At 39.7% G+C, this 25,106-nt stretch overlaps 1 protein-coding gene across 7 annotated transcripts in view; it reads right to left on the bottom strand.

Moving 5' to 3' along the window:
* Positions 1-20: 20 nt before the first annotated feature.
* Positions 21-25,106, bottom strand: part of BPTF (bromodomain PHD finger transcription factor) — an 85,236-nt gene continuing 60,150 nt past the window's right edge. For 3 of the 7 annotated variants that reach the window (XM_066613842.1, XM_066613841.1, XM_066613837.1), the window contains 14 exons: positions 23,083-23,244; positions 21,593-21,744; positions 20,034-20,157; positions 19,114-19,334; positions 17,819-18,041; positions 16,236-17,131; positions 14,331-14,413; positions 13,499-13,724; positions 11,380-11,729; positions 5,772-5,945; positions 4,865-5,057; positions 4,501-4,585; positions 2,782-2,968; positions 21-922 (listed from right to left, as the gene is read on the bottom strand). In XM_066613842.1, coding sequence (XP_066469939.1) covers positions 886-922; positions 2,782-2,968; positions 4,501-4,585; positions 4,865-5,057; positions 5,772-5,945; positions 11,380-11,729; positions 13,499-13,724; positions 14,331-14,413; positions 16,236-17,131; positions 17,819-18,041; positions 19,114-19,334; positions 20,034-20,157; positions 21,593-21,744; positions 23,083-23,244 — 3,113 coding nt within the window. In that variant the 3' untranslated portion in view covers positions 21-885. Of the gene's footprint in view, positions 1,566-2,781; positions 2,969-4,500; positions 4,586-4,864; positions 5,058-5,771; positions 5,946-11,379; positions 11,730-13,498; positions 13,725-14,330; positions 14,414-16,235; positions 17,132-17,818; positions 18,042-19,113; positions 19,335-20,033; positions 20,158-21,592; positions 21,745-23,082; positions 23,245-25,106 lie in introns of all 7 variants that reach the window. The other 4 variants (XM_066613838.1, XM_066613839.1, XM_066613844.1 and 1 more) reach the window with 4 other exon arrangements.

Consider the following 25,106-nt stretch of genomic DNA (forward strand, 5'->3'; position numbering starts at 1 on the left):
ACATTCAAAAGACACCTACGTGTGTGGAGAGAACAATGATCTCCATTTATTTTGTTTCATATACATCCATATTTTGAATTTTTAATACAAAAAGAAAAAAATTAGAATCTGACAAATGTTTACAAACAAGATACCTTCAAATAGATTTTACTCATATCAGTCTGGTGCAGAGTAAATGACAAATTGTACTGTTATATTCAAGGCAACAGAATCTGTAGTCCATGACCACTTAGCCCAACTTTTATGCAAGCTTAATTGTTTTCATCTACCATGAACAATAAACTCATTGTTGATTCCCAGTTTGTTTGTGCACATGTGTACATAGCAGCTCCTTTCATAGAAAGAAAAGACATCTAGAGGTCATCTTGTACTTTTACCTACAGGAATCATGGTAAGATACAGAATGGGTTACATATAACCAGGGCTGGGATTTATAAGAAAAAAATAATTAGCTGACAAATGAGGGCAGCAATAAAAAAGCGTCCTTTTGCAACAATAAATAAATACAGTCAAAAGTTATCTGTGTGGATTTTAAATCAGCTTCTTCACTGAAGAACAGATGTGGAATTTCCATGGAGTTAAAACTTGACCCCATTTTACTGTATCATTTTTTCCTTGCTTGTTTTCTCTCTTGTCCTTCAACAAAACATTTTCCTGTTTCTGCCACAGTAGCATAATTTGATCTTGACAAGAAAACGATGCTGCTGATTTTAATTCTTTTGTCCTTTGGACAAAATTAGCCAAGAATATAATTTGATGTGACTGATAAAAATGCAGTTTACATCAAGAATTGTCAGGACAACCCGACTAAAAACCTCTGGCTTCCCAATTAAAACTTTCAGACAACCAGATTCTTGCTGTTGTGTTAGGGTAACACGTGGAACTTTAAGAAGCTGTAGACTGCAGTTTGTTGTTATGAGACCTGCAGAATGCAGAAAAAGGGAACAATTAAGCACCCTTCATTTAAGAGACCTCAGCTGCTTTAAACAGGTGCGAAGGGCCAGTTACTCAGCTGGGAATGCAGCCATGTTGCTTTTCCTGTTCATCTTTTGTGGACAAACAATATATACAGACAGAACCTTTGAGCTTCCTTCTTTGAGCCAACACAGTTCGTTCTATACAATAACATGATATTCAATTTGAATATTCAAGTATTCAGATACACTGCATCATAGTACTCTGAGGGGGTTACAGGTATACACCTAATTTACATTGTGTTGGGATTGGCTGAATAAAGGCATTTTTACTGGTAGAAAGTAAATTAAGAACATTACATTTTTGTTATGATTCATCAAATTCTCTTTTGGAAGTTAATTGCTTTTATTGATTACAGGAAATAACTGATATTACATAGCTTTTATTACTATCATTGGACTTCATTTTGACATAGTACTGAAAAGATGAATAATATCGGTTTTCAACACAGCTGCTAGCACATAAAGCATACTTTATAGGTCAACAAGTTTGGATTAAAAAAAATAGTTAATGACATGGTACAATGGAAGAATAAGCAAAACATCCAGTTTTGATTCCAGTTAGAAAGGGCAGTCTAAGGTTATCACAATCTGCAAAAAAAGAACATGTGCGGTATAAATGAAGCGGTAATGGGAGTTGTGGCCAAACAGAAAAAAAATGCTGATAATAAAAGTGAAAAAGAATGAACGACAATCTGAAAAAGTATAAAGCAGGGCCCCCTTATCTGTTGATTTGAATATCAATGGATGCTGAGTCCATGACTGCAGACCCTCAGAGAACCATGCGGATGTGACTGGAAGTGGCTTCCGGTTGCATCTGTGAGGCTTTCTGAGGTACGGGGTGGCTGCATGCATACTCCTTGTTCCTCAGAAAGCCTGACATGGGAAACTAGAATGTACTTATGGTTTGCCAGTGCAAACTGAAAGTGCCTTCTGTTGTATCCAGAAGGCTTCTGAGGAGGCCAAGAGGCCACTACCTTAAGAGGGTTGGGGGCAGCCCCCAGATAAGGAATTACAGTGCTGCACAGCCTCTCCTTCCCCGCAAATTTCATTATCTGCTGAATTCCACATCCACCGGGGGGGGGCGCACGCCCTGGAATAGATCCCCAGCAGTTACAGAGGGCCCACTGCAAACTCAGTTGCCATTTTCCCCTCACATTCTTCTTTCTTCTGTCCTCACTGGAAAGGTACCACATAAAATAAGAGGTAAAAGCATCTTCAGACTGACTGCAGTAGCAACTGGGAGCAGCATCTCTTGATGCTCTTATGCTGGTACCTTTGCACAATTCAGCTTTGAAGACAATGGGCCTTTCTGGGGAAGGTCTAGGGCAGACAAAGAAAAGTGACACTGATCACTTCTTGTGGGAATCTAAAGGGCTGAGGTGAACCTATTCTTGAGAAATGCATTCAGAACTTCCCCTGAAAGTGAAACCAAGGGCTGGATTATACCTTGAACTCCCACTGTTGTACCTTGAATTCCCACCGTTAATGGGAGAAATTACTAGCTCTTCCATTGAAATGAACGTAAATTAAAAATTACTCAGTTCTGCTCTATTTGTAATTAAATTTTAAACCATTAGAAAGGCTTTTAGGGCACAACCCAGCAAAAGATCATGTCTTTAATGATATCAAAAGCTCAAAAAAGTACAAATCCATTCATTCTATATTAATTTGTTCAAAGGTTTAGGATGAGGGCAAAGCATTTAAGGAGAACCCCATTTTAAACAGAGAATAAATGGTTTCTAGCAGTAAAAACGTATTCTATGTGACAAACCAGAAAGGTGTACTATGAGGAAAGGCTATTTACCTGCTTGCTTTGAATCCTTTTAGTTTCTGTACAAAGAATGATTCAAGGACCTCTGCACACTGATAAAAAGGAGAGTCACTTGGATTGTAGTAACGACAGTTATCAAAAATTTTGGTCATGTCGGCCACAAACTCGGTCACCTTTTTGTAGTAACGCTTCAGTATCCTTTCTTCCATGGTCGAAAGGTCTTCAAAATAAACAAACGTAATTCAAAAAACAAGATGTCAGCAACCTCAATAACTCACCCCAGACCCTCAAAACAATAAAAGAAATATCTGTTTAATTAAAGAGTCAATAACACTGTGCACTATTGGAGGTGGGGGTGGGGCAGAATGGAAGATGTTAGAAGACAAGGGAAAGCTCTGCTGAATCAGACCAAAACCCCATCTAGTTCAACATCATCCACCATGGCCACCAGCCACCTCTGGATGGCCCACAAGCAGCAAAGAAAGGCATACTTCTCACCCACCTTGCTCTCCAGCCACTGGTACTCAGAGGCACATTGCTGCTGCAACTAGAGATAGCCTGTAAGCATAACTGACTAGCAGCCATTAGTACTAGAGATAAAGGGTGAGGTCATTTAGCAAATACTGTATATTCGCACCGAGGTCACATAGTGCCTTCTTCTGCTACTTTTGTTGAAGACTCAAGGGTCTTATTAGGGCATCATAAACTCTTTAGGAAGAATTTAATAAGACTGATGATGTTCCAGTTGGAGATCACTTAGATTTTATACTCTTCATTTTCTGCTTTTGTTTTTGTTTAATTACACACAGCATTCTGGGCATATAAACGTGATTAATTTGCAGCTCATCTTCTTTAATGACTGCTTCTTATTTCAATTCATAACTCTGTTAGGATGCTTCAATTAGTTGCCCCTAAAATGTACAAACCACCACAAAGGATAGGCTATGATAAAGAGCCCAGTTCTGTGACTGCCAGAGAGACCACTGGGATGGAACAGCAGCTTTAAAAAAAGTGAAAATGCACATCCACCATCTTGCCTCATGAAAATACTGATAATTAATATACTGAAAATAGAAAAAGTTTCTCAAATGTGTTTTGACCTTCACTGTGCAATCCAACCATCCTGTTTAGTTTATCAGTTCTTAGCAAATACAATCTTCCTAGGCTCTATTTCAAAAACATTGGTTAAAGAAGAAGACAGACTGAAGATGGGAATGGTACTAGAGAGATAACTATCACAAAGGCAAGACATGAAAGAATTAATGCCAACCATACTTTTCACAACTCAACTCCTACTTTGGATCTGCCTTCTCTTAGTGGCCTGACCTTGACTTGACAACAGCTGTACTAATGGGGGAGGGGGAGAGGAGAAGCAATTATAATTCAAGACTGAGAAAGAGATAAGAAAATACCTAGTTATTGCAAATGAACTTAAGTCTCCAGATGAATGACACACCCCAGTGTATTGAAGGAGCATTCTGATGTGATCTCGGAACCACTGTCTGTAATCAATAATTTACTATCTGACATATGAGTGAGGTGCTGGAGGACTGGAGACAAACAAATGTTGCCCCATCTTTTAAAAAAACAGAAAAAGGAGGGTCTGGGTACTACAGACAGGTGAGTTTCTGAGAGCAGGACTAGAATTTGAAGCTACAAGGACAAAGATTTAGGGAAGATGCAAGGAATATTGTCCTAACTGTAAGAGATGTCCAACACTGTTGTAAGCAACATTCCTGGGAACACACTTACCCATAGGTTCTTTGATAACACCATAATAATCTGGAGCATCATTGGGATCCACTGGTTCTAAAAAGGGCCATGCCATCTTGTGAGCCTGTTAGAAAAAAATGATATTAATTTTAGAAGACATTATTTCATTCACTCATCTGAATCCTATTAAAACCATTTAGGCATGAGCTGCATTTCATGGAAGGTTTTTTTTGGGGGGGGGGCAGACTACTTGCAGAACTTTGTGAGACATTTACAAACAAATGAACTTGGTTTTGTGAAGAAGGCTATCAGAGGAAGCTGTGACAGCCATATTTCACAGTGGTCTGCTCAAGAGTGCTTTGTTAAATCAGAATTCCTTAGCTGGCCTAATTTTTATCCATACCTGTAATGAACGCAGAACTCTCTTCAACCCCTCATAATCTTTATCAGTCAAGGGACTAAGCACTGTCATGGCATCTTCAGTTGACTGACATTGCGGACAGACATACTCATCAATGAGATCTGCCTCGCTTTGCAAAATACCAACGCAGCGCCCATGATACCAATTTTGACATCGGTCACAGCCAATGTAAAATCTGCAAGATCCGAAACAAAAATGTTAATTTCTGTGCTTCTGCATGAAAATCTTTCACTGTATTTAAACACTTCAATTTTACAAAGAATAGTCAAGCTACACATTTGCTAATAAAAACTGAACATTCAATTGCGAAGAAAAATTGCCAGTATCGCCATTATCAATAAAACATTTCAAGGACTTGACACACCTACAGACCATAATAACTTTTAGAGCTGGAAAGAACAAATATTAAGCCAAAATTCAAACTTTTTGCCTTTAAAACTGTCTTCAAAAGGTTCCCATTTCACCCTGATCATCTATTAATATATTTGTAGAAAATGGAATTCAGAGTCCTGAAATATGAAAGGGGCATTCATAACAGATCTGATGCCCCTTATTCACATCTCCAGAGTAAACATACAACATAGTATTAATTGCAATACATCAGAAGCCCCCACCAACTATTATATTTTGCTGGAACCTTGCTGCAACAAAATCAATATAATTAGCCTACCCAGATTATATCATATTTTATTGGCAATATTCGAAACCTCACTTTTGCTGTGTGTCAATACTACATATTTTGGAGCAACATTTCAGAGATTCTTTTTAAAGTCACATCACTAGATACAACATATGTGGAATAATATTTGTTTTGCTCAAGAAATACGTTACCAAACTCAGAGCAGTATGCTACCTAAATATTAAATAAGAGGTTCTTGTCAGAACTCACTGTGACTCATCATAAGGTGTTCTGCAGATACAGTACAATTCCTCACTGCTGCCCTCTTGTGCCCGTTTACACTCATTACAGATGTACACATCCATTTTCTTAGCCTCCTTTTCTGTGATGCCAACACATTCTCCATGATACCAGTTAGTACAAAGATCACAGCCAATATAGAACCTAAAAGTATTCACAATGAAAATGACAAAGTAATTGTCATTTCAAATGGCATGACTAACCTGTTCTTTGCAATTTTCTGACTTAATTTTCCTGACCTCATCAATCTACCCTTCAAAAGCTAATGTCTCTGCTCTAGGGTACACAGTTCTGCAGGGCCTAATTCAATACACATTCGTGTTTTAAAAAAAAGGTCAGCCAATATGCACTGAACTTTGAAAAATGTGAATGTCTCCACTGTGAATGCACAAAGACAAGGCCAAAGAAAGACTTACACTTCCAAAACTGAAGCTCAGAAGCCACTTGAACAGAGTGGCAATATCTGAAGATTTGAAAATGTAGGTCTAGGTTTTAAAAACAAAGCAAAGCGCAGACACAACCAGAAGTTACAGGTACACTAAAAGGAACATGCATACCAGCCATGTGTAAAATACATATTGGTATAACATGACATGAAGGAAAATGGGACAAGTGGATGTAAAACATTTCTAAAAAATCTGCCTGAAATCAGTGAAATTTAACTATACTGAAAAATGTACGCCATTCTTTCAAGAATGTTGGTTCTAGAAAAAGCTATATAAATAGATCATATATGATATGGTAAGATATGAGGTTAAAAATCATGCAACTCTGCAAAGAACCTCATTAATGGCAAATATGCAAATGTATAAAAGACATCTGAGAGTATCCAAATGAATCTATGAGTACTAGAAATATGGGGAAGAAAAGTTTTTATCAGAGTGCCTCTGGCTCCATTCAGACATAATGCCAAACCATGGATTGGTACTATACAGGGCTCATACTCCATATTTAGATCTATTTTAGGAACTTTAAGGTACTTACAGGTTAAAAAAAGCTACCCAAATAGGGACCTCATAAGAACTGTGGGAACAACAAAAAATGTCACTCAAAATAATTTTGTTTTTTTAAAAAAGAACCCTTATCACTAAGCTGGTTAAGGTCAAATAAAAAAACTTTTTAAAAAAATTCTTTTCAATGCCTATTTTCTCTTTAAGTTCAATTTTTAGCTTATATTTTAAGGTCGGAAGCACTTAATTGCGTCTGAAAAACGCCTGTAGGGAAATGCAACCTCAGGCCTAAATGGCTGCTACCTGCCTAAAAATTATACCGAAAATCATAAAAGATTTAAATAAATGATTTAAAAAAATTTTTGTATACCCATTTTTAGGGACTTAGGGACCTACAGTGCAAGCCTATGCTTACCAGTGCCCGCTGGAGCACAGTACCAAAGCGACTACTACTGTATCCAGCAGGTACCGGGAAGCTGCCGGGAGTCTCCTTGAGGGGAAGGGGACCTTGTTGCCTTCTCCCAGGAAAGCCCAGGCCCCAACAATTGGTGTCCTTGCATTTGTGCCGGTTATTTTGCCGGCACAGATGTGAGAGCCTCCATGTTGGACCTTTTGACATGATATGGTGTTCAGGATCTGATGGAGCAGAGCTGGTCCCACCGCCCACCAACCTAGTTCTTTGCCCTGTCCCGCCCTTCTCTACCCCAGAGGCTGCTCCGCTGCCTGTCAGTTTCACTTACCCCTGGCAGTGGCGTGTCCTCCTCCTGCTAGTTGCTGGGCCTGGCACCTGACTAGTGCTGGTCCAGCACCAGTGCTCCCTATTCTCCAGGTACCATAAACCTGCTTTACAGTATGCTTACAGCACCCAACACCAGTGCTATGACTCAGCATAGTCAAGTATAGGATTGGGCCCTTAGTATTATAAAAAGGACTTTTAGGGACTTTACGAACCAAGTATGACATCTGCAGTATATGAATAGCTTTGAGCTCACATTCCCGCCCTTTCCACTGAGAACCCTCCTCTGGGGCAAACCAGGAAAGGAAGAAGCAAGCAGTAGTACTCCAGGGAAAAAGGAGTGACTATGTGAGCTACGTTTGTTAATGTCTGAACCGAGCCTCCCCTTTCAGAGCTAGCTGAATACGTTCTTAGGGTGGTGTATTGTTATGGCTCTTCCCTTGCATTCTATTTTAATTACCCTTTTTATTAATCTTCAGAGGATGTCAATACCTATGAAGTGGCTGGTTCTAGCACAAAAATATTCCTGCACTGTAATCATTAGTATGTGTTCTACCAACATTCAAAAAGAGAGAAAGAAAAATTTCCTACAATATCTTAAAGACTACAGCTTCTATTTAACATTATCTATTGCAGTATTGTTGAAATACTTCCTCTGCCTTTGCTTCTCAAGAAATCCTGATGTCCAAAACTCTTCAATTTTTTGCTGCTTGTCATCCACTGGAGCTTCACACAAACACCTAAGTCTAAACAAACAATTTTGCTATAGAAAGGCCAGGTAAAATGATCACAATAATTGCCAATGGTAATACACCACAGTTAAATATTGATTTGCTGGCCTTTCTTCCATCAATGTCTTAAACACTGAAAGCGTCACTGCCCTGGAGCTTTCTGTAGGCTTGAATTTGTAGGCTTTTTTAAGTAAAAAACATAACTCTAGTAGAATGAGCCTAGTATGAGCTGCCAGCTTTGTTCCATAGCACTATACATGTAACTGCAAGTGTGCAGAATACAACATAGAGGTGCCTAGCATTCTGTAACCAAGCCCTGACAGTGACACAATTCTGAAACCACGTCTCCTCGGAAAGCCTTAAGTCAAGTGCTCACTGTTGGGCCCCATGCCTAAGCCGCCCAACCTGTGCTAGGGTAATCTACTCTAGTCTTCTCAAATACACAAAGCACATTGCAATGGACATTTTGAATCTTTTTCTAAACAAAAAATAAAATCAATATTTTTCCTAAATCATTTACAGTCACTAAAACTATTTACTTTTCAGAGGTAATCTATAAATTTTGTTTACTTGTAGGTTTGCGTATATGCAATTTTATATTAAAATGTGCTCAGATCCATTTGGTCCATTAACTCCCATGCACCTTTAAAGTGCATCTTTTTTATTGCTTTTGATTCTACCAGAGACACAAAGTCTATAATAAATTTTATTTATATCTGTAAAGTTTCTACAGACCTTGGTTGCAAACATGGCGCCATGCAAAAAAATGTTTCCACTTGGGCCCTGTAGCTCCTAAGGCTGGCCCTGCCTATCTCCCCACCTGCCAGACATTCACTGTTCATTGTTGCAGACAAACATGGAACATGGGGAGAGTTTCCTACCGCGCGCCCTCTTTAAACCTTCTAAGGGACTCTTCGCACAATTATTCTACACACTATTGGTAATAAATGAACAGGGCTCCTCTCAATGAAACTAAAACCATTATACCAACATACGTAAGACAACGGCAAACTTCACTAACAGCACAATCCTATGTTTACTAGGACGCAAGTCAAATAACTGATAACCATTTTCCAAAACTGAAGAAAACAGTGGAATGCCCTTCTAACTTTTCTGAACTATCAGTTCATATATTGAATCTGCTCCTACTTTCATCAAGATGAATGGCAAGACGCAAAGGATCAGAGTTTGTGGACTATGCCTGATGTTTATAAAATGAATGCTTTTTCATTAAATAGTAAGATATTTCCACAAGTATTTCTTCAACTACATATTTTCCCTATATCCAAATTATTTTATAATATCATCTAATAAAAGATGCGTTCATATTTTATTACATTTTTATGCCATCTTACATGATTCTAACTAAATGTAAATTGTCAAGCAGAACTGCTCATTCTGCTAGAATGCACCTGCATAGTTTCATTTCTTTATCTACTGTAGTCTAGGAAAAAAAGCACAGGTTCTAACTTGTGCTCAGTTTAGCGACACACAATGACCCAATTTATATGTAACACTAAACCAGAGTTTAAAATTAAGGGGATGACCCATGGCAAGCTTTGGGGTCATGGATTGCCCTCTGGGGAGGAGACTTGAAAAACCAATTCTGGTTTAACAACGAAATCAAACCAATAAGAAATTGTGGGTTGCTCAAAAGTGCATACAGATGCTTTAAATTGCTCCCCCTCAGGTACAATGGAGAGGGAAGAGAGCATAAGCCTGAGGCTCACGCATGTAATGCTAAAGCATGGTTTACTGCTATCCCTCAACTGGACCAAAGAAGCCAAACAATTTTAGTAAGATTGAAATCTTTATACAAGTACTCATAAAGCTTTTGTATAAAAAGAATACAGAAGGTATTTCCGTATCAGTGGATTAGCTATCTGTAGATATGGCTCAAATTAGGCCCAATCTGAAGCCTCCAGAGGCGACCAGAACTGTGCCTCTGGAAGGCCTTAGAAGGTCATTCACAGTTTGGCGCAAAAACCAGAAGTGACGTTTTAAGATCTCATAAGGCTTTTGAGGGTCTCGGTGGGCTTCCCCAGTCTTCCAGAGGCCTTATAAGGCCTTAAAACCTTCAGGTTTTCCATGCGTGGCCTACACAGGCCTCAGAAGAGGCTCTGGAGGTGACCGGAACACAGCTCCAGTTGCCTTGGATGCCTTAACGGGTGACAGATTGCAAATTTTTATCTGCAGTTTTTTGTCATCCGTGGCCCCTCCCCCTCTGGGAATGGATCCCCTGAGGATACAAAGGCACCACCTGTAATTAAAAAATGGATGACTGCCTGGGAAACCCATGCCTCTTACAATTGTAGAATAGTGACAACAACTTTGTAAAATTCCAATATTGGCTCACAGATGAACACTACAGAGAATCGAGTTGAAGAGTATAATGTGTAAAAATGACATCCCATCACTTTGGTATCATGATCACAGCTAGCACCAATTTTGAACTTTTGGGAAAAAGTCAATTTTGTTAATGGAGAGGTTTCAATATCTTTTACTACTTGGGATTCCCAAACCTTAGTGGGTCTCAAGTCACTGCTCCCAGCCTACTGAAATATTCACTCCTTTCATAATAGTGTGGGAAAATGAAATTATCAGAAAGAAAACATTTTAGAGATAACTGCAGTTTTCATTTTGTTAAGTTGCTTGTACTCACAATTCAGTTGAAAAGAACATTTCAATTATTAAATACTCTAAGAAGAAATCACTTGAACATTGAACAAAATGTACTGCAGCACAACAACTTGGAAAACTATTGAAAATTAGAGAATAATTTATTTCTCCTAAATTAAAATGCAACCAAGGGATAGTTTTAGAGAATGCCTACGGCCTGTTAAAGAAGAGAATTGCTCTATAATTCCTTGCTTCCGAAGCAGAGGCAAAAAGACAAAGGAAAGAATAAAAGCAAAATAAATGATGTGCAATGTAAGACAAATCGTACAATGGAAACATGCAAATAAAATAAGAATCACAAAGCTAATAGACTGGCATTTAGAAATGTACTCCCAAATTTTATCCTTCAGTACCCTCTAAGTGGTTTCACAAGCATCCGATATCTAAATTCCAACCCCATTTCTTGCAACTGACTCCCAACTACTAACTAAATGCTAAAACTAAACTAAATATGATACAAACATGCAACATCCACTACTCACTTAGATTCATCATAAGGCGTCTTGCAGATGCAATAAAGCTTTGTGTCCTTCTTGGATTCCTTTGAGGTAGTAGAAATCATTTTCTTTTTCTTGGATTTTGAAGATGATTCTTTCTCCTCCTCTCGCTTTCTCTTATGGGATGACATTGATGTGACTGTGGCTGTTGATGCAACAGTGGCAGTGTGAGGAGGTGGAGGAGGTGGTGGAGGTGGTGGTGGTGGTGGTGGCGGAGGAGGTGGAGGAGGAACAGCTGCCGCTGCCGCCGCTGCCGCCGCCGCAGCAGCTGCTGCTGCCGCCTGTGCCTTTTCTTTTTCTCGCTTAATTTTGGCCAGGTCTTTCTTTAACTCTTCCTAAGGTAAATTAAAAGCAGAAAAGTAACTCAGACACTTAACAAGGTCAAGCTTCATTTCAACAACTGAAATAAACCTCTTATAATTGTAAACCTCTTTTACAATTGTGTAAAATATATGGAAGTAGCCAATTTTAATGTATAGGGTCGGGCCCTCAGTATCCATGGGGGAATCGGTTACAGGATTCCCTGCAGACACCGAATTCCACAGATAATGAAATCTGCAGCTGGAGGGCCTCAGAAAACCTTCAGGTTGCATCCAGGGAGCTTCATAAGGCCTTCCAGCCATTAACTCAAGCATCCATGGATAGAGAAATCCACAGTGAGCCCAAGGATAAGGACGGCCCACTCTATACAATTATTTCCATCCAAATGATCTGAACTTCCCTATAAGATTCTTGAACCATAGAGGAATTTCAAAGATCTGTCAAGAAATCAGGATTGCTTTGCTACAAATGAAGAACAAAGCACACTAAAATCTAAGTTATAAATCACAGCCACATTCTGGTTTGATAAAATGTATAACATAATCAATCGGATTTGCTGATAGCAAAGATTAAATTATTCTAGCACAGAATCTGTTCACTCAAAAGCAAACTGAGCCCATCTAGTCTAGATACTGATATACTCTTTTAAATAAATACCCTTGCATTGTCATTCATATGTTACTCATTTTATAGCAACTTGCTCATTGTATCCAGGGTTTTAAATCTTCATAAAACATAAATCTTACAGAAACAAAAATAATTGTTGACTATGAACAGCCATACCCAGAACTTTTGGTACTTCACTAACTCCTATTATTAAAGCTCAATCACAGAATGTTATTTTTGTTGGGCACCATAAAGGCGGAGGAGAAAAATCACGGTTTTTGGAGAGATGGGTATTTAAAAGTTGGTTTTCAACAACATAAATGCTATAATTCTTCACATACATTTGGATTCCCTCTATCCTGCTCCCTAATTTTCTCTGATAATTTCAGAAACCCACAGATTTTGTTTTTAATGATTTTCAGTCTTTATTCAGTGGAGAAGGAGAATAATAGATCTTGCTTGGGGACTAACAAGCTGTTTTTACAGAGGTAAGTGCTAGCCAAGTATATTAATAAAAGCAAAAATCTGGAAAAAGACGACTAAGGGTGACTGAACATCATTCTATTAGCAAGCAAAACATTTACCCTCACCTGCTGGTACCATACTAAAAACTACTGAGGGCAGCGAATACTTGATCCCCCCCTCCCCAATCACACTTATGACTCATCCCTCTTATTTGCAAACGCTTTGCAAAAGGGAGATTTTTTTCCCTTTCACTTTGGAAAAGGAAGCAAACAGACTGTAGCTGCTAGAAAAACACTACAGTTGGCAATAGTGAGAATGCTAGCAGGAAGTCCTGTTGGAGTCTAGGTTCTCTCTCTCCACTTCCTATTCCAAAGCAACAAAAAATCTTCCTTTTGCAAAGTATTTACAAAGAAGAGAGATGAATGTGATGGGGAAAATTTGAAAACTGCGAATAAATGAAACTATGGATACAGGACCCTTGGATTTGGGTGGGAAGTCTGTATTTTAAAACATGAAATTCTCTCTGTGCCAAGTCCACCTGGTATTGAAATTATAGTCGTGTGAATATAAGGTCACAGGGAATCAGAATTTTTGGAACATCAACTCAGGCCACGAAAATATCATGCTTCTGCACTTTTCCCTCTTACGGAGGCAAAATTCTTACGTCTCCAATATACAAGCCCAAATTAATAGTAATAAGAGTTAATCTTACCTGCACTTCAATTTGTAGATCTTTATCCAAAAGTGCTCTTTTCTTCAGTATTTCAGCTTTAAGTTGTTCCTTATGTTTGAAGAGCAGAGCTGAGAGTTTGGTTGCATTCTGTTTACTACGCTTCTGTTCCACACTCTCTTCTCGCTTTCGTTTCTTAGCTGCCTGTTTCTCTTCTTTATCTATCTTATCCAGAATATATTTCATTACCTGGTTGCACACTATCATTCTGGCAAAGGAAAATAAAAGATGTTATGAAGATGAGATGGTTACTGTGATAATCAAATATAAAACAAAAATAACTTTGAAATTGTGACCAAATAAAACTCACATCAGGCAGGAATGACCTTTATATGGTGCTTTGCATAAATCCCCAGTTTCAAGACAAGACTAGTAGAGAGCACTTTTAAGTGCACCTTTAGAATATATATGTAATGGAAACAGTATAGTGTGCAACATATACAAACAGCACCTTCCCCTGGTCCCACTGGTTATTCTGTATGCACAACACCTTTCCTTCATCCCTATCTCCCAGAGTTAGTATCTTCAAAACAGGATATGATATAAAATATGAACATGTTTATTCCCTTTCCCTTATTCTGCCCTTTCCCCAACTTTTTCTCCAGACTGGCTTCACAAGTTATTTGGCTTTACCTGTTACTTTAACACAGTTGCTCTTTTTGCAGAATAATCTCATGCAACATGACCACTCATGAGCTGTAACTTCTATTGGTAAGATGGCTGTTACTGGCACAGGGTGTATTATAACAGAACACACCAAAAAACTCAACACTTGAAAAATGGGCTTAGTGTCTGCCCAATCAGTCTGCCTTACCGCTGATTCTCTTCGCGTTCAGCAGGGGTCAATGTCTTCTTCTGTTTTAAGTGCTCTATCACAGCATTGTGTTTCATTACCACCTTCAAGATGGAAAAAATGCCAATATATTAAAATTTTAGAGAAAAATATCACAGAAAAAGCCAGGTCACTCTTCACCCTACAGGCACCCTCCAACTTATGTAAGGGTTCTGTTCTGGATACCCTTATGCAAGTTGGTTTTTTACATTAGGTCAGAACTGGGCTGTGCAAGAGGAGTCACCAACACTCCAACACAGTAGGAGCCTACTACATCTGTAAACAAAACTGGGATCACTCCCAGGGTGTCCGATGTTTCTTCACCTTGCTTCCTCCTCCACTGGGAAGGCAAAAGGGCCACACTGCTATGCTCTGAGAATTGAAATGCAGCAATATTGCCCCTTCCTTTGCACAGGATCTGCAAATGAAAGAGGAAATGCGGGGCATGCTAGGAGCAATTTCCGCTTACAGAGCAAAGCAAGTGGGGAGCACAGAACGGTGAGCATGGGGAACTCCTCTCTGCACAGCCCATTCTTGATGCGAAATCAAAATTATCTAAGTTGAAACTGACATGAGCTGGGGAGTATGTGTAGTGCCACAGGGATTAAATGCACAACATGAATGTGGGAAAGTGAAAGTGGACTCCATTAGTCCAGGAGTTGTCTTTGCTCTCTGACAATAGCAATGAGGGAAGAAAAAAAATAAAATGGCTGCCGGGGCAGCTGTTTCTTCAGAGTGCTCCGGCTTTTAACTTTAACTTGTAACTAAAATGTTGGCTGCAGACAATGAGCTAAAAGAGGTGGACAGGAGATGGAAGTAATGCTTGCCCTCAATTCAGGAAGGCAAAGAAAAGCTTTTGAAGAATACCAGCATACCTGAAGAATACCTTAAGGACTCAGCAGCAAGAAGACTGTAAAAAGGTTTATAAGAATTCTAAGCCAGTGGTGCTCAAAGCAGCGACCATTGCACACGAGGCAAAGAATTCTGCTGGGGAGCCACAAATCTTTCCCCAGTATCTCCCAAACCGTGTGCCTCCCAGCTGCATCTGCCAAGAACTCCCGGTGCACATCCAGCTGGGCCTATGTGACATGGAAGCAGCTGGCTGGCGCGCAGTTTGTGGGAGATCGGGGAGGAAGATTAGTGGTTTCCTGGCGGAACACTTTGTCTCTGTCACCCAGCGGAGGGAGGTAAGAACGTGTGCGAGATCTGGCCCTTGGGCCATGGATTGACCTCCTCTGTTCTAAGCAAGCTTCAGGAGAGAAGGTCTGCCTGCTCCAAAGCAATCAACATAAAAGCAGGGTTTAGAGCCTGAGAAAAAGATGGAGGGGCCTATCCACTCCAGCCCTTCTTCATTCTTTCCCCACTGCATCAAACAAGCCCCCACCCTTCCTTCACTCCATATCAGTCCCCTTTGCTTCACTCAAAATGTACTCCAAAATTTTATGTATCTACATTTTAAAACATGATTAGGTGCATGTACAATTTCCACCACACAACATCTTTGGAAAATTCTCTCAAAATATTTTAGATACAAAATTGAACGCATCGCAATGGAATTTATGGTACATGGAATTTCTCCAATTCATCACCAATATTCTACTGTGCTATGTTGCTGTCTTGTGAAGTCTCCCCTCTGCAGTAACAACTGTAGTGGAAAATCCTGCCAAAGACCAAGCACTCACATCAAAGTATACTATACAAAGGGATCCAGATGGCAGCAAATGATGCAACCCAACAAGTTAGAATACCTGATACTTTTACAAAGCATGATATGGGAGTATGGTTTAATACAGGATCACTCCTGAGATTTAAACCCCATTCACAGGCCAAAGCTGCTTACAGACATAGGAAGAGCTGAGGCTTGAAGCTTCGTTTTGACAACTTTACCTGTTTCTGGATAATGTCACTTTGATTAGAAGCCTGAAGTGAGTGTTCACGTTTAATTTCAATATGCTGCTGTTTTTTCTTTTGCTGCTGTTCTCGGAGCTGCTGGACTCTCTGTAGCTGCTCTTGAACACTGGCCGCTTGAACAGTTACCACATTCTGGATCTGATGAGCTTGCACTGGGCCAGCTTGCTGAATCTGAATAGGCAACTGAAGCTTGATCTGCTGAGGCATGCCACCTTGCTGAGCCTGTATCTGAGCCACAACATGGGACTGAAGCTGGGAGAATACTTGGACTTGCTGCGGAAGCTGGGGTACAGTAATCACCTTAGTCTGTGATGGCTGAATTTGTAGCTGTGGGCGTGGAGATTGCACTGTTACTTGATTTACATTTTGTGGAGTTTGCAGCGTCTGAACTGATGTTGGAATCTGGGGCTGCTGGGCTGGAATCTGAATATTAGCATGGGGCGACATCTGAACCTGCTGTTGGGTTGTGGTCTGCACCTGAGCTGGTTGGACTTTAGGTGGAGTCTGTGGATGTACAACTGCCTGTGTCTGGCTCTGCACTTGAGTTAAAGGCTGCCCTTGCACTTGACTCTGAGATGAAGTCTGAACAATGGCTGGAGTTGTAGCTGACTGCACGGTTACTGGCGGTGCTTCAGTGACTACTGGACATGGCTGCGAAGCTGGAGCCTGAGATTCAGGTGTGATCTGAGCTTCAGCTGGAAGAGGAGACTGAGTTGGTGGCAGATGGGATGGGGGCTGAGTCTGAGGTTGAGCACTTTGGGGCTGTCCTTGGGGTTGGGCTTGAAGCTGATTCAGAGACTGGGGTTCAGCAGGTGGAAGCACTGACACAGGCTGTGTTGGTGTTGGAGAAGTTTGCTTCTGTTCTCCTGCAGCTGGGAAGATAAAAAGTAGACCTAAGTTAGGAGCCATAAGAACAATTTGAAAAGCACCTTTTCTTCTCCAGCATAAGAAGCCACTACAGTGCTTTACATCCAGCATTTCTATATCTGAAAAACTTTTCCAAATCGAGTTGCTCTTATCTGAAGTACAATAAAAAATAGCTGAAATGAATTTTTTGTTTACTCCTCAGGTTTTTACCCCACTTTTTCTCCCTGCTGGGCACTCAAAGCAGCTTCTAGAAAATTATAAAAAATAGACACACACAAACACACACATATATACACACATAAATATTAAAATGTTATGAAGAGAGTAAACAACCTAAAAAAACTCATTAAAAGCCTAGAGTAAGATAAAAAACCAGCAGCAAAAAGTAAAATGATAAAGAACAACCCACTAAACAGCATAAAAAAACCCATATTAAAAGCCCTGAACTCAGAAGGCAAATGTAAAAAGAAGTGTCTTTAGGTTCTGTCAAAAACCTCTAAGTTAGGAACAGTTTATAAGCTAAAGGGGAAGGAATTCCATAGAACCGGTGCCACTACAGAGAAGGCCCTACTGCTTGCCATCAACCCTCTCACCTTTCGCACCCACAAAAGGGTCCTCTCCAATGACTGCAGAGGACAAGACTGATTGTACAGAAGAAGGCGGTCTCTCAAACAATACATAAAACACCCTACCTGGTGTTGTAGTGGAAACGGTGGTGGTGGTTGTACTAGCTGCAGTCCCTGCTGCTGATAATGGTGTGAAAAGAAATCTCTGAATGGTTCCATTTGGCATAGCTGCTTGCATCAGCTGCTGGCCTGGTCCTGGTATTACTGTTACACCCTGTGGAATCAACTGCAACTGGCCAGTTGTTTGACCCTGCCCCTGAATTACCACAGTCAAACCCTGACTGCCACCCTAAAAAAAAAAGAAGAATCAAAGTTAATACCTAACTTTATTATGAGTTGCAGAACCAATGAGGTTTTTCATGGGTTTTGACATCTGAAATGAACAGAACATAAAATTATCTATGTAAAAGAGGAAGATTTTCTGAAAAGCTGATCAATTGCACCAACCAGGAACAGATCAGGAAGAACTGCAGAGGGCTATATAATCTGAATCAGATCTAAAATTAGAAAAAGAAGATATCCAATGTCTAAATGTGACTAAGGGCACAATCCTAACCAACTTTCCAATACTGATACAGTTATGCCAATGTGGCGTGCACTGTGTCCTGAAGTGGGTAGGTAGTCAAGGGGACCTCCTCAAGGTAAGGGCATGTTTGTTACCTTACCTTGGGGTTGCACTGTGGCTAGGTCAGTGCTAGAAAGTTGGTTAGGATTGCGCCCTAAGTGTTCATTTATTTTTGCAGAAGTAAAATGCACCATTTTTTAAAAAGCTGAAGAATAAAATAAAGAATAAAAGAATAAAATAGAGTATTTTTCATAACTTAATACAGATTATAGTATACTGTATTAATTGAAAAAACTGAATTTTTCTGAACACTACAGTAGTTCTAGAGACTTATAATTAAATGGTGCAAGATTTGCAATAGTATGCAGTTATTTTATCATTCACCACTCAATTTTAGTGGATATCCCTTGGTTCTGGTGTTTTGTGAAAGGGAAAAACCCTGCCGACTTCCCACTCTATACATCCCTATATAACATGTCCTAGTTAAGTGAAACTGAATTGATAGTTTTAGCTCAGCCCTACAATTTATCTTCAGTTGTAGGAAAACTGAACTTTAATTTAACCTAATATATAACAAGAGGCACAGCATTCTTTAATATTTTCCCAACTCTTTAACAAAAATGTAGAAAGTCACATAATGTTAGCTTTGCAAAGTGTAGGTTTGAATGTTTATACAGAAAGTATGTATTTCAACATTCTGCCTATTAAGTTCAATGTAGAACATTGAAAGTAAAGACACATGCAAGTAAAGACACACCATCATTTCAGTCAAGATACCACAATCACTTTTGCTCACCTGTCCTTGTGTGAGCTGTGTGAGCTGTGCCATTGTAAGTTTCACCTGACCCTGCTGAGGACGAGGAGGGTGTGGTGGTGCCGTTGGCGGCTGTATGTGCTGCGAAGGTGTTCCAGGAGTTGTTGCTACCTTTTGACTTGTAGAAACCGTTGTAGCACTAGACACCGCAGTTGAAACAGGCTGACCCCTTATTATCTGGGTCACTACTTGTTGGGTCTGGCCTGTACAAAGATTTAAAATATTTAAAAAAATAAGCACCACTAGTTATTTCTCCTAAGTTACTAGCAAGTTCTTTAAGTCCTGGTAAAATCAGAATAATATACATTTGTTTCTTCATATCACTGCAAATATATTTAAACAGGGTATACCTACTGGCCTAGTATTTTGCAGCATCAGACCATATTGAAATGTAATAGTATGGGCCAGAACTAAAAGAAATGTGGAATAAATTCTGCTAATTTAAGGGGCTCTGCACTAGTTTTTCTCAAAGTGCAACTAGCCCCATAGGGCTATACAGCAAAATGCTTTTAAAACATAAAGTTGTCTCAGCAGCAGTTTTGGGTTTGTTATGGATGATTGCTGTACCTAGGAGAAACAGACAAAAATTCCACTGGGTTACAGTACGCCCTTTGCTTAAGTTTAGGCAGTAAGTTTGGCCAGAGTATTTATTATGTTTATGATTCAGATGCATAAAGCTTCATGTTTTAAAGTATTATAATCAAATGTTTAACTTTTTAAATGCATGCAGTTCACTTTTTAAAAATTGTTAAGCTGCTTGAGCCTTAGCCGTTTAACTGCTTATCAGTAATTTAAAGCACAGAATGTCTGAACTACTATGGATGATATAACAAAGATTTTTAAATGGAGACACAAACCATGGATTTCACAAACTGGAAATTTTAAAACCAAAATTAACCTACTGGCTGGAAGAATACCTTGCTGTACCACTACAGGTGTTCGAATTATGGTCTTTCCTAACGCAGATTGCTGAATTGGTGCCCTTATGACAGTCATCCCAGGCCGGAGAGGTGTACCAGACATTACCTGCACAAGTAAAAAGGAAAATGTTCTACTTGAGAATAAAGGTAAATACACAAAAGTTGACTACAATATAAAAAAACTAATCAATGGATACTAACATATCTTTTGAAAAAATTAATTTTATTTAACGAACCAGCTGAACCTGCTTTTCTCTAGTTTGGCCTCTACACTTCTGAAAATCCCTATTAATATTGCTTATCATGAAGTGTTATTCACATAGTGCCATCCCATCAAACAATATGCAGTCTACTTTAGTCATAAAATTATTGCAGCAGTTACATAAATATTTAAAAAAATGTAAACGGTGGAAGGTGTCTTTTCGACATTAAAAGAAAAGTAGATCCCTAAAAGCACCTGGAAAGCAGTACACTTTTAAGGGACTTTTCAAAAGGTGAGAAGGGAGGGGTGCTGTGGCATCTGATACAGGCCAAGAAACAATTACCCACTGATTTAAGGTAATTCCCAAAGGTAACTATCCACTGAAGGGGTACTGACAAAACAGACAATTCTATGTTTCTAAGAAGACCAAATAATAGAAAGTTGCATGGCACTCAATGTTTAATTTCCAAAATGAGAAATGATAGGAAATCAGCTTGGAAATCACACATCTAATCTGCAAGGCCTCTCTGCTAATCCTGGTTGAACTGAGTGCAGGCTATGGTCACCTGATGGTAAAGAAAAGGCTGTTTCTCCATAGTCTCAGTTTCTTAATACATGCATGCCCATATCTGCTGGGGTTCTGTTCCAGAACCCCTGCAATTAACTGAAACTGCGGATAAGGGAGATTGCCCCCCCACCCTCCAGAGACAAGGAGAGCAGGGCTCATTTTCTGAAGCCTTAAGGCCACACATGACCGCCATGGGTCTCAGAATGGCCAAAAAGGTGTAAAAAAAAAAAGCAACTTTCAGTTTTATCAAAAAGTTGGAAGTCACATTCCCCCCCCCTTTTGGTCCTTCTGAAACTCACAGTAGTTGTGTGCAGCCTCTGCGGGCCTCAGAAACCCTCCAAAGTTAGGGGAGGGGATCCCAGCTTCCTTCTCCTCTGGAGCAGGCCTCCGGACATGGGATTCGCAGATACAGAACCCCCCGGCACTACACATTTCAGATCCAAGTTTGGACACTAAGAACAGACTCCAGGTTAAGCCTTGGCAAGCCTTGATTAAAGTCCCAAGAGCATCTACATGCCTCTTTTTGAGACCCTGTTAAATCACAGTATACACAATTTATGTAGAAATTCAATCCAGTTAAGCCAGCTCATAGTGCAACAGCACAGTTCAGAATCATGAAACATTGAACAATACAAAGTAAAAGAATAGTTTTCAAAAACGGTGTACAGTATCCCACAACTGCAACATTTAAGAATCCAACTAAATCTGGACTTGTCCCAAAGCGGTTTATGGAAGTTATCTTAATTTTTTTCTTTTTAAAAACCATCTTACTTGTGAAGTAGTTGTAGTACATACAGTCCCTGCGTTATTTGGCCTAATAGTTACAGTTGCTGTCCTTGGCTGGAATGAAGTAAAGGTTTGTTGATTTGCTCCAGTAGTTGATGGAATGATACCCAACACTTTCTGTTGTACTTGAACTACACCTAATAGAAAAAAAATTAAGAATATACTAATTTAAGAACACCTATCCAGTCACAAATTACACTCTGATATTCTAGGTTACATAACTCATTTTGAGGGATTTTTTTACTTACTTAAAAAACAATATCTGAAGGATTTGAAACACTGTACAGAACTTTTGAGGAAGTTTAATACTGTGTGAGTGTTTCTCGCAGAACTATACTGTGTTTTGGGCAGGAGGTCTGGTCTAGAGAGTAGAGCCTCCATTTGCCTGAAGATAACATCCACAAGGTCGCCAGTTCGAGGACACCGGCACCGTGAGACCTTGAAGCAGCTGATAAGCTGAGCCAAGTTATTCCATCTGCTCTGAGCGTGGGAGGATGGAGGCCAGAATGTGAAACCAGATCAGAAAAACATCTGAATGTTGTGGTTCTTGAAAGACAGAACCTTCTTTCAATTGTAAAAATCCCTACAGGGATTTAAATAGCCTGCCTATGTAAACCGCCTTGAATAAAGTCTTGAATAAAGACCAAGAAAGGTGGTATATAAATACCTGTATTATTATTATTATTATTATTAATATTATTATTATTAATATTATTATTATTATTAAATTCAAACAGAACAGAAGAACATGAACTAACTTGTAAGTAAAGTTACTAGTCTAAACTCAGGAAGTTTCTTACAAAGGAGTTAAGGCAGAATGGGTTTTCTTTTAGCTAATATCTGGTCAGGCAGATACCTCTTGCAAGGAGCCCACAAAGATTAAGAAAGCCCTGAAACCATGGTTAAAAAATGCAGATTCTCTTCTGATTTCAGCACCCTCTCACCCTGAAACTTCCTCTGAACTTTTTCTCAGTTCAGGGACAAGTGGGCACTAATGTGAACTACACGATAACCAGATTTCCTGCTACAGTTACAGTAGAAGAGAGGAATTTGCTCTGTTGAGAGGCACTGCACAATCCAACAGCTCACTCTTAACCCCTTGCTACATTAAGGCCCAATTTTACATCTGCCCCAGAAGTCAAACTGCTCCTGAATAAAGTGACAAGAGAGCTAAAAATCAAAAGTAGACAAATGAAAGCATTAGAATTCCAATTGTGAACAATGAGAATATGACTTGCTTCCCAACAAAAGGAAAAGCATTTGCAGTCATTCCATTAAGCCTGAAAGTAGCTTTTTACATGAAGGATTTCAAAAGTACGCAAAGCTATGGAGGTCAGCAAAGGGATATCAAAGATATATAATTGGAAACAAATTCCCATTGACATGGTAAGAATTCTATCTCACATATTGTAGATCAATCTACTGGAAAAATTTTTGCCAGTAAGTCAAAGTTTTTCATGACATTTTCCCCCTACCTCCTTGAGTTGCTGGTACATTAACAGCAACTATCTTGCTGTTTGCAGGTAGAGGCAGCTTTGTTATCACTTTGCCTGCCATTGTTACTGGACTGCTTGAAATCTGGAACGTCTGCCCACTGCTGGAAATGGTTGTCGCTGATGTCGCACTTGTGCTTGAGGCTAAAAAAATAAAGCTAATGGTCAGTTTCCAATTCTAATACATCAGTAATAAGATAATCTCTTCTTCTTTACTGTCACCTGTACATGACATTTGGTGTCACTGACACCAAAGATTATGAGGCCTTTCTGTAAATCTATGGTGTGGCTGTATTCAAAACATTATGTATTCTAAATAAATCTTCTCCACAAAGAAAGGCTAAAAATGTTGGGAATCTTTAATTCAGAGAGGGAAAAACTGGGGAAAGGGCATGATTGGGGTTAATAAAACGGTGAATTCATAATTTTTTTTAAAAAAAATCTCTCCTATGACTCAGGCTATGACTCAGTGAAGGCTTCCAAGACAAAAAAGAAGCACCATACAACACAATGGCAATGGCCACCAGGGTTGGGAATTCAACTTGGACTCAAGTTGCGAAAATGAGTAGTGAGCGTGGAAAACTTGGAAAAACACTCAAGTCAGAGGCCCCCTGACTCTGCGCTCGCTCCTACACATACAAACTCGAGTCTGCCTATGTCTGGGTGTGTTTGCTTACTGTTTTCACAGCGTGAAAGACCTTGTAGAGTCATCATTCAAACCGGGCAAGAAACAGGGAGGTTCCCAGGAGGCAGGGAAGGTTAATGTTTGCTTTTGCATGGGTGGAAGGGGGGAGGCAGGAGTGAGCTGTTTTGCCCATCTCTGATAGGAAGGACCAATGGTCACTGGACGCAGGATGGGAAATCTGATATTTTATTTGGCTAAGGGAGGGCAGGAAGAGCCGCCCAAGGGAGTCCTTACCTTAGGATTAGCTGGTGAGGGAAAAAGGAGGCTAGGAAGCAGGAGGGAGGCGGTTAATAGCAAACATGCTTTCCAACCTTATGGCTTCTATGGGCTCCGATGTTACTTGGGAGGGGGAACCTTCATTGAATCTGGCTGCAGAATCTGGCTACTACTTCTGAGTACAGCTGCAAGGGACTGGGTCATCCTGGTAAGCCTTGCAGCTGCTGCGTGTGACCCTCCTCCTTCTTGCTGCTTCTGTCCCTGCTGTCTCGCAGTTCCTCCCATCCCTTCCACCCTGTTTACAGATGGGTAGGGACTGCAGAGCATTAAAGGAGAACTCTGACATACACACATAGCCCAGCAACAGCCCCATTTTTTTCCACAGTAGGTTTTTTAAAGGAGGCCACTTGACTCAAATCCTTTAGAGTCGCAGAAGGGTGACTTGGCAACTTGGAAAGTGCCCCCGTTATGACTTGTTTTTTAGTCCAGTTGCACTAATTGACTCTAGACTCAACTTGAGTCAAGTTGCGATGGACCTTCCCATCCCTGGTGGCCACGAACTTAAATAATAAATATAATACATGAGAGATATAATGGTTAAATGAATATTTATATTTTTCACTAGCAGATACTGGGGACAAACACTCTGTGCTTATCACTACCATACAAACTGGGGTTTCCAGGGCACCGTGCTAGCCTTCCAAGGAGACAGAATGCTCAACTTGAGGGTTGAATCCAGCAAGTCAGTTTTTATGTTCTTATATGCAAAAACATAGGAAAGGCCACACAAGAAGTCATCCCATTTTGACAAACTGCGGGGCTAACATACATTGTTTGCAAACTACAAGCGGTTTAAAAAGAAAGACCATTTTCAATAGAAAAAAATTATTTTCCACTTCAGTTGAACAATATAGCTAAGGAATATGCCAAATAGGAACAGGTGAGAGACAACACCCATCCAAGAAAGTGAGACACTGCTGCCAGGGCTTGTGTCTAAGAGGTGCTAATCCACAATGAATTATATGAATATGGAAATAGCTACATATGAATATGGAAATAGTTGCTGAAATAGCACATGATGTACATAGAGGTGTCAGGTTATATA

Source organism: Tiliqua scincoides, chromosome 2 (assembly GCF_035046505.1).
Source record: "Tiliqua scincoides isolate rTilSci1 chromosome 2, rTilSci1.hap2, whole genome shotgun sequence".
NCBI classification, from domain to species: Eukaryota; Metazoa; Chordata; class Lepidosauria; order Squamata; family Scincidae; genus Tiliqua; species Tiliqua scincoides.